We start from the raw sequence: 9,967 nt of genomic DNA, 5'->3' as shown, positions 1-9,967 counted from the left end.
GTGATCAGGATAGCAGGGGGGCAGTTTGGAGGGAGCAGGCCAGCAGGGTGATGGTTGGGGGTGAGCAGGCCGGCAGGCGGAGTGGTTAGAGGCAGGCAGGCAGGCAGGTCAGCGGTTAGGAGCCAACAGTCCTGGATTACGAGAGGGATGTCCGACTGCTGATTTAGGCCCGATCCCTGTAAACTGGCAGGACATTTTTCGAGGGGTCCCAAATTGGAGAGGGTGCAAGCCAGACTGAGGAACACACCCTCCCCTGTGCACGAATTTCGTGCACCGGGCCACTAGTTTCTAAATATCAGCTTTTAAGCAAAGTGACTTCTTTGTATTCCTGATTTCTTTTGCACATTTCACTTGAATAGGAAAAATGTAAAATGAGCAATTTGTGGGATTACATAAAAACTTTCACTTTCATCCTGTCTACACTGAGGCTGCCTTCCTTTCCCAGGCCCACTGCCCACCCCACCCACGCCCGTCACGCAGGCTCCGGAGACCAGCGGGCTAGGAGCTCAGGCTCTGGCCGGGTCAGCTTTGTCTTCTATGAAGGCATTTTCAGCAAATACCTTAATAACAAATCTGATTAAAGAATAATGGAATTACAAATAAGTAGTCATCATTTTTTATATACGCTTGGCTAATGATTAAAATGATTTTGCTTCAGAAATGTAGACTTGCTCTAGCCAGTTTGGCTCAGTGGATAGAGCATCTGCCTGCGGACCAAAGGGTCCCGGGATCGATTCTGGTCAAAGGCTGGGTTGCAGGTTCCTTCCAACCCTGGTCAGGGCGCCTGCAGGAGGCAACCAATCGATGTGTTTCTCTCACATTGATATTTCTCTCTATCTTTACCTCTGTCACTCTCTCTAACCACCAATGGAAAAATATCCTCGGGTGAGGATTAAAAATAATGACAATTTTAAAAAAAATAATAATAAAAGAAATGCAGACTTGATGACTAGGACATAAATTAAACATTAATAAACTATTTAACTGTACTGCTTGGAACACAACCAGATTTCCACAACTGGGACATTTTCCTTTAGATATTCACTGAATAATCACATTATTAAGCTCAAGATAAGTTAACATAACAGATCCACAGTTAATCCAATATCACGATACTTGAGTCATTTGGGTAAGATTTCTTAAAAGAGTGTTTATTCACTTTTGATTTTAAGGAGGATATTAACCTGGTATAAGGAAAATGGGGGAAAAATGCTTAAAGAACCAAAATAAGATCACAAGAAACTAAAATTTCTACTAAATGATTGGTCTATAAATATGTGAAGAAACGAGTTATTTTCAGATAAATTAAATATCCATGATTTACCAAAAAGTAAAAAAACTAGAAAATAAATATAAAAAGTTAAACTATTTTTATTAGAAAATAAAGTCCCCATTTGCTTCCACTTTTCTCATGTATTAAAAATATATACAAATACTAGAATAATTATTTTAATGAGTGAATTAATATGAAGGTTACTAAGGTAAATTATTCCACATGAAATCCTAAAAGCTTAAAGAGCAGTTGCTAAAATTAAACTGGACCCACATGGGTTTGTAAAATGCCATGGTGAGTCAATCTGTTATAATATGGAGGACGGTGCTAGTACAGCTTCATCCTCTAAGTGTTTCTCCAGGCTTTCTGTTTCTTAAATAATCATAAATACAGCAATTTTGATCTTAGAAAGGAACATCTATAGCTAGTGAATGACTTTCTTCTATCCTTTAAGGACCAACTGTCTTAGGAGAAAAAAACAGTTTCTTTTCTTGGAAAGAAACACCGTGTTTCAATGATGCTGTGTAAAGCTGACATGGGTATCTGTTGGAGTTAGGGAACGGAATGGAAAACATAGCAGAACACAAATCAGTAATAACATCAGTAATAAAACTACGCTTTTAGAGTAACATTTTTTCATAGCAAAAAATAAGGTAACGTGTGAAGTCACCTCCTGGAATTCATGCCGACGTGAGCTATGTCCAAAATCACCCACAAAGCCACGCTGAAGAGTACTCACCACTGAATGATCTCTGTGATTTGGGCTTCCCAATGCGCCACTGATTCCTTCTTGTCTGCTAGGTCTTTTACTTCTTCTTCTAGCTGCCGGTTGCGTACACTTACGTTCTCATACAGAGCGGTGAGCTGAAAGGCGTTTCAAGACACGTGACTTAGGAACAGGAAGTCAAGGTACTCAGATGCCTCTTGTTAAATCTTAAATTCACCATATTCCACTCAAAAATGCTTGTCTTACTGATCCCTCACTATTACCCCTCTGGTCATGGGTTTGGAAACATCAATTACTCTCTGAAGTCTCCATCTGCCTTTGCTTTTCCCCCTTTCTCCCTACATTGAATTGATTCCATTTGTGAACATTCTCCATTTGCCTGAAGAACTCTCCAATTCTGCCAGAAACGTCTCTCATTTTTTTTTTGTCATCCTCTCTTTTTTTATTAAATTCTTTATTGTTTAAAGTATTATATATGTCTCCTTTCCCCCCCACTGACCTTTCCTGGTCGTTCCCACCCTTCCCCCCAGCACATGCTCTCAGCCTCCTACTGTCTGTGCTCATCGTTTATGCTTATATGCATGCATACAAGTCCTTTGGTTGATATCTCACCCCCTCCCCCACCTTCCCTCTGAAGTTGGATGGTCTGTATGATGCTTCTATTCATCCTCTTTTTTAAAAAAGTATAACAATTACAAGCATATATAAGAATGGATGTATAGTATAAGTGAGCCCATCATCCATGCTCAACAATTAATCACACTCAATGTCAATGTTAATTCATCTGTACTCCTGTTTTCTTACCCATCCTCCTGTATTATTTTGAAGCAAGTACCAGACATCATATTTTATCTATATACATTTCTGTGTATAGAAAGCTCTAGGAAACAGGCTCTCTTTAAATATAACCATAATATTATCATATTTAACAAATTTAACAAGTTTCTGGATATCATCACATGGGTAGTAACTGTTCAAAAAGTTATCCCAAAATATCAAAAAACTTAAGTTTGTTAAATTAAGTCATGACACCAACAGTAAACATAGCTTAATGAGGTAGCTGGATCTTCCAAGTCTCATATTTATAGGTTCCTAGCTTAGTCCATTCAGGCTGCTATAACAGAGTATCAGAGACTGGATTAAATTTTTTTCATACTATAGGAATACTTCCTACAATACTCATCCGCAGAAAGGCATTGGGGAGGTAAGAAGGCAGCCAAGACTTGACTGACCAAGATTCTAGAGAGAGGAGGACAGAGATGAGCCCAACCCACTAACATGGCGTCTCTCCCCACTGGACTGGACATTCCTTAAATGACCTCAGCAAGGCTTTGTCTTCCTCTGGCTAATTCCAAGAGCCCTGAAGTGACTGTTTTTGGTAAGTGTGCACCTTGACAAGTGGGAGGATTCATCACCTCTTCATGCCAGTAGAGCCAGAGTCCACCAGCTGTTTCTGAGACTGTTTTCTGCAGACGCAGTGTCTTCACTAATTCCTGCAACACATCTTTTTTTAAAAATTTTTTTATTACCATTGTTTTTGACAGCCCTTCCAAGTAATTTGTGGTTGGGGTTTCGGTGGGAGATTTGCAGGAGAAGGAAATGCAGATTTTGCATGGCCATGTTACAATAGCTATAAGTTGTTTTGAATAGATTTATTCAGAAAAAAAGTTAATCTTTCCATTGTTACTAAATAAAAGCATGGACTCTGGAACCAGACTGCTGGTCTTCAGAAAGTAGCTTCATCTCCCTTTGCCTCAGTGTCCTCATGTATAAAATGTGAGACTAGGGTATATCTTAGAGAGGTATTGGGAGAATTAAGTTATTCAAATAAAGTAACTCAGAAGAAGACTGGCACAGAGTCAATTTACCTAAGTATCAGTTCATTTTGTATGTTTGGGAATTTACTATTTGTACTTTAATCTATCTGGCTCATAATAATTATAAGATTACACAGAAATATGGAAAATGCTCATAACATTTTAAGTGAAAAAGGCAGATTAAAATAGGATGTATGTATGACTGCATTTATGTAGTAACTAGAGGCCCAATGCACAAAATTCATGCAAGGGGTCTGGTCCTCACAGCCCCAGCTTTGTCTGGAAGATCGTTCGGCTGTCTGGTCTAATTAGCATATTATGCTTTTATTATTATAAATATGTATACAAACAAAACTTGAAAAGAAACAAAATTAGAACAGTTGTTTTGTGATGATGACATCACGGGTACCTTTCATGGTGAACATTTTCCACATATTTTGTAATTTTGCTTTTATGTAAAATATAAACAAGATGCAAATGATATATTTTCTTACTAGAAACCATTTACTTTTACTCCATGGAATTAATTCATGGCTAATTTTATTTGCACTAAGTTAATAAAAAGTGAAACTTGCAGACATCTGGAAATATCAACTTTTTTTCTATTTTCTTTTTATTTTTGGAGTTTAAAAATGTGAATGTGAGAATGTATTAGTTATAAAAGTTATTTAAGTTTCAAGATTAACATAATAATTGCCTTTTGGCTTCTTTATCTAAAATACTGGTGGTTTTTTTTGTGTGTGTGTTTTTCAAGGTGAAATCTCTTTATTGGCTCAATCTACACCTGGACCAGTGGTGGCCCCAGACCCAGGGGGCTTCTGGTTGGGGGTCTGTGGGCAGTCAGTGGGGACAGCTTCAGCAGTGGCCTCGGGGGTCAGGGGTCTGTGGGAGTGACAACACTGGTCCCCCCGTTGACAGGTGCCCTTCTTAAACTTCTTGCAAGGAAATGTCTTAAGCCGGGCAGCCCACTGGGCCAGATCCTCAGCTGGTTCCTTTCTCTTATTCTGGAGCAATCTGCCTCTGTCCTCCATAGCTTTGCCCACTGCCTTACCCCTGGCTGGGCATGGGGCCGTGGGCCCCAGTTGGCCTCGGGGTTGGCCTGGAAATGCCTGAGTCCTCGCTGGCGGGAGCTGGGGTTGGCATCATCCTGATGGTGAAGTTGGCCTGTAGCCTGGGCTCCACACTGAGAATGCGGGAGGCCGGGCTGGTCTCAGATGGCCGCTCTCGTTTCACCGGGCACTCCTTCTCCCAGAAGCGCATGATGTCCCAGAGGCTGAGGCGGGGGCGTCCGTCTTCACAGCATTCTTACAGGCGTGGGAGAGCGAGACCCGGAAGCCAGCATGGAGGAGGGCTGATCACAGCTGCAGGAGGCTGGGTGTGCTACAGTGGATGGTGCTGCTCAGCTGGTCCAGCGTATAGTACAGAGGCATGTCCAGCAGCTCCTCGGTGACGACGCTCAGGACTCCTCGGATCCGCTCTGAAGTATGGAATCGGTCGGGGTTGGTGCTCACGGACTCTAGGACACGGCCCACAAAATCCAGGTCATGGACTGGCTCCACCCATAGGGGGTCACCGAGCTGGTGCCACTGGTCACACTCAGGGGCCACAGGGGGACCGCAGGCTGCAGAGAACTTGACCCGGCCACCAGAGGCCCCCGATGCTTTGCCAAGGCGCCCACACATGGAACACCAGAGCCCACTGCTGGCTGAAGCCTTGACCTTGGCCTGGTCGGTGAAGACACGAAAAAAACACGTGTCTAGAAATGAGCACTGACGCTGAGCAGTGGCACCACGAAGCGCTGACAGCAGTGAGCACGGAGGTCCAGGCTGTGCAGGAGGATCCTCAGGGCCAGCTCGTGGCAGGCCCGGCTCTGGAGGGCCATGGCCCCGTACCTGCTGTAGCGTCTCCCCACTGTTCCCGCCAGCACTGCCATGTCCTCCTTCACTCACAGCCTGCACAGCTGCATCTAGAAAAGGGGCAGGGCTGCCAGAGGGGTCCAGGTCGATGACATAAAACCGATCCGACACCCGCCAGTGCTGGTGCATCAGCATCCGGGCATCCGCCTGGCTGGGCTGAACCAGGTGGGCCACTTCGTTGAGCTGCACATTACGGCGGATGAGATCCACAGTGCGGGCAGAGGCATCGTTGGCAACCACGGATCAGAGCCCAGGCACCTCTCGGGCAAAGTGAATGGAACGAAGACCCGAGGCTGCCAGGCCCTCCCGCACTCGCAGGCCTTCCTCACAGATCTCCCACAGTGGCTGTTGGAGGCTGGTTTCCAGGGGCCGGGTCTGCCCCCCCCTTTCAATACAGCCTGTGCTCCTCTTGCTCCGACAAGCCCATCATCACCTTCGCACCTCCTTTTCACCTGGCACCTTGATCTGGATTCCTTTGGCCCCAAGATGAATGCGAGCAAACTCAGTGATCACAGCGCATGCCAGATCCCGGCAGAACTCCTGCACTGGGTTGTGGAAGACTCGTTGGCGCTGGGCAGGCGATCTTGGCGGACCCCTCGGTGACCGCGTCTCCTGGGTTTCAGGTGGGCGCTTTTTGCCGCAGGGCACCATGCCATTCTCCACTGCGGGTGGATTTGCCGGCCCTTGGGGCTGCCCTCCATAAACCGAGCACTAGAGAGCCCGCCGGCGGAGCGGAGATTCAGGCTGGGCCGCAGAACGATCCTCGTCTGGGACATCCTCGTCTGGGACATCCTCGTCTGGGACATCCGCAGTAGCCTGTGCCCGCCATGCCTGCTCTCGCGGAACCGAGAATCGAGTTACATTGGTCACATTTTCTGGATTAAGACCCGGGAGCCACCATGTTGGCACAGTTGGGGCCTAAACTACTGTTAAGAGGAAATTCACTTCTCTTCAGGCTGGTTCCCCCGGAACAGCTGGGGCAGCAGGAAAGGTATTCTTTAGTTACCGCTCGTGGAGAAAATACTCAACTCACACCAAACCAGAAAATGAAGAAATGGACAGAAACAGTGAAGATGTACAGTTAGGTGGACTGAGAGTTAAACAGAAGAAGCTAAAGCTGAATAAAAGGAGCAAAAGTGGAGAAGTTAAAAAAGAAGCAAAAACCCCAAATCCTTCCTTATTTCTGCAGGACTAAATATTTCCTTGCTATCACTAGTCATTAAATGCTCACCTACCATATGAATTTGCTCTCAATGTGCTACTCATCCTTCATCACAAATAAAGAAATGATGTTTTAATTTTGTAGTCATATTAGTCAAATGTATGAAATAACAATTATGTGACTTAGTTTTATTATAGCAGAAATAACTAACAGTTACATTATATATATATAACATTATTCAGTTTAAAACTCATTTGTACTACTTGGGCCATTTTCCAGTGCTTGTGCACATCAGCTCTATAAAACTTGACAAAATGAACTACCAGTTCTTTCTTTTCTTTTCTTTTTAAAAAAATATATTTTATTGATTTTTCACAGAGAGGAAGGGAGCGGGATATAGAGCCAGAAACATTGATGAGAGAGAAACATCGATCAGACGCCTCCTGCAAACTCCCCACTGGGGATGTGCCCGCAACCAAGGTACATGCCCTTGACCGGAATCGAACCCGGGACCCCTGAGTCCACAGGCCGACGCTCCATCCACTGAGCCAAACCGGCCAGGGCTACCAGTTCTTTCTTAAGTAGCTTTCAACCAAACAAGCAAAGTAAATTTTTTTAAAAACTTTATCTTTACTGATTTTTAGAGAGAGAGAGAGGGAGAGAAACATCGATGTGAAGTGAAAAATCGATCGGCTGCCTCCTCACATCTCCCACCATGGATTGAGCCTGAAACCTGGGCATATGCCCTGACTTGGAATCAAATCAGCAACCTTTTGCTGCACAGGACAACGCCCAACCAACCTACAACTGAGCCTCATTAGCCAGGGCGAGCAAAGTCAAATTTAAGTGCTTAGAAAACAAAATAATCCGGGGGAAAGTATTGAGAAAAAATGAAAATATATATGGAACACAATGGGAAACAGAAAGAATGGAGAGTCTTCCAGTCTTTTATTGGAATTACTAACAACTGAACATGATACTTTTATTGGAGGAAAATCACTATAAAGCACAATTATCCAAACCCTATTTATGTACATACAGGTATTAAAGATTCTGGTTAATATTAGGATTTTTATGACTGTTTGTTAAGAGCTGCTGGCACAAGAAATGCAGGATGATGGCCATTTCAAATATCTGATACACTAAATGGGGAAACATTCCTTCAAGCATGTGAAATTCTGTTCACTGACCTGGCTACTTACAAGCTTAACCTATGGTTCTGGTTCTTTGTTCAAGGTATAGAGTTTAGGCAGAGTTGGTTTCTTTGGATTTTTACAGACCAACACTATTATTTCTAGCTATTGTCAATCCTCCATCATGAATCTATATATATAAAAGCCTAAGTGACCGTTACGACTGGTTGACCGAACGACTGGTCGCTATGACGCGCACTGACCACCAGGGGGCAGACGATCAACGCAGGAGCTGCCCCCTGGTGGTCAGTGCGCTCCCACAGCCAACCTCCCGTGGCTGGCCAACCTCCCACAGTCCCTCCCCGTGGCAGGCTGGGCCCCAATCGGCCTGATAAGGACTGGGTGAGACAGCCCTGATCGGACCCGATCACCGGCCAGGCCTAGGGATCCCACCCGTTCACAAATTCATGCACCAGGCCTCTAGTATATTATAGTTGTCAAAACTTCTCCAGTTTGACCTAATTGTTCCTGCTCTTATTAAAGGCCAGCCTTAACTTAGCCATGACAGAGGTCAGTGATGAATATTAGGTACAGAGTAAGAAAAGAGAACAGATGGGAAGTGCAGTAAAGAATAGAGACTCAACAACATAAATGGGGCCGGCTGGCATGGCTCAGTGATTGAGCGTTGACCTATGGACCAGGAGGTCACAGTACCATTTCTAGTCAGGGCACATGCCTGGGTTTCGGGCTCAATCCCCAGTGTGTGGCGTGCAGGACGCAGCTGATCAATGACTCTCATCATTGATGTTTCTATCTCTCTCTCCCTCTCCCTTCCTCTCTGAAATCAATAAAAATATTAAAACAAACAAACAAACAAACACATAAATGGAACAAAGCATAAGATGAGATGGCCTCTCTCCAGAAGACTGCTGTACAGATTGGTCAACGAGAACACGCCTGTGCTAATAAGCCATCCTTGTATATAAGGAGGAATAGCAAACAAAATGTACACCAAATACAAAATTATACCCACAGTTTCTATTACAGCGCTGACAGAATGTAAATGTGCTCAGTGAATGCAAATGAGATCAATCACTCACCTTATCAAGTTCACTTGTCAGTTTTTTATTTTCTTCAGTTAATAACACCTTTTCTCGTTCATACTGTTGTTTGAACTCATTTTCAAATTCTTCCCTTTCGCTTTGACTAACACAATTCAAAACATAAGAGAAAAAAAAAAAGGAATAGAATTAAAGGTCAAATTATGGTGTCCCAGATGGGCTATTGCACCATATGTTTTATCCTGGAAAGTCACTTAGATCTTGACTATTCCAAATCCCAATTTTTTTCCCTTAAAGTTAAAAATCACAATCACTGCCTTTTAAATAACAAGTGGATTTGTCTGCTTAATAGCATCTACTTTGTTTTTCAATTGAAAATTGAGGAAGAGATCTGTGATTAGTAGACTCCTGGATTGTGTTCACTTCCTTCCTTCTTTCCTTCTTAATCTAAGTACCTACCTGCATACACATATATACATACAACATACTCAAATTTAATATTATAAAGTTTACTTTAAATTATAGTTCTGGGGGCAGAACTGTAATTCCCCTTAGAAGTAAACACAGTTCTAGCCGACTTTTAAAAACCTCATAAGGGAGAAAGGAGAATCAGTTTTTACATAACAAGGTGTAGAAATGTAGATAAAGAAGCTTATCTACAGCAGTTTGATGGAGGATGTTAGTAACAGCAAATGAAATTCAATGTGGATCAGTTCTGGGTAATTTTACATGATTCCACAAAGAACATAATTTTGATTTTTAAAATGTAATCCCTTTAAAATACCAACGGCATACTTCACAGATCTAGAACGAACTCTCCAAAAATTCATCTGGAATAAAAAAAGACCCCGAATAGCTGCAGCAATCCTGAGAAAGAA

General features: G+C 43.3%; 1 protein-coding gene and 1 pseudogene across 13 annotated transcripts in view; both read right to left on the bottom strand.

Annotated features, from left to right (window-relative positions):
* The window catches only part of CDC42BPA (CDC42 binding protein kinase alpha (DMPK-like)), a 202,142-nt gene that overhangs the window by 58,349 nt on the left and 133,826 nt on the right, over nucleotides 1–9,967 (bottom strand). For all 13 annotated transcript variants that reach the window (XM_014528257.1, XM_005880129.1, XM_014528258.1 and 10 more), the window contains 2 exons: nucleotides 9,129–9,234; nucleotides 2,013–2,137 (listed from right to left, as the gene is read on the bottom strand). In XM_014528257.1, coding sequence (XP_014383743.1) covers nucleotides 2,013–2,137; nucleotides 9,129–9,234 — 231 coding nt within the window. The remainder of the gene's footprint in view (nucleotides 1–2,012; nucleotides 2,138–9,128; nucleotides 9,235–9,967) is intronic.
* Nucleotides 4,563–6,998, bottom strand: LOC102245367 (annotated as a pseudogene).

The sequence above is a fragment of the Myotis brandtii genome, unplaced genomic scaffold (assembly GCF_000412655.1).
Source record: "Myotis brandtii unplaced genomic scaffold, ASM41265v1 scaffold627, whole genome shotgun sequence".
Lineage (NCBI taxonomy): Eukaryota > Metazoa > Chordata > Mammalia > Chiroptera > Vespertilionidae > Myotis > Myotis brandtii.
Note: the sequence above shows the minus strand (reverse complement) of the source record. Positions and strands in the feature narration are given on the sequence as shown.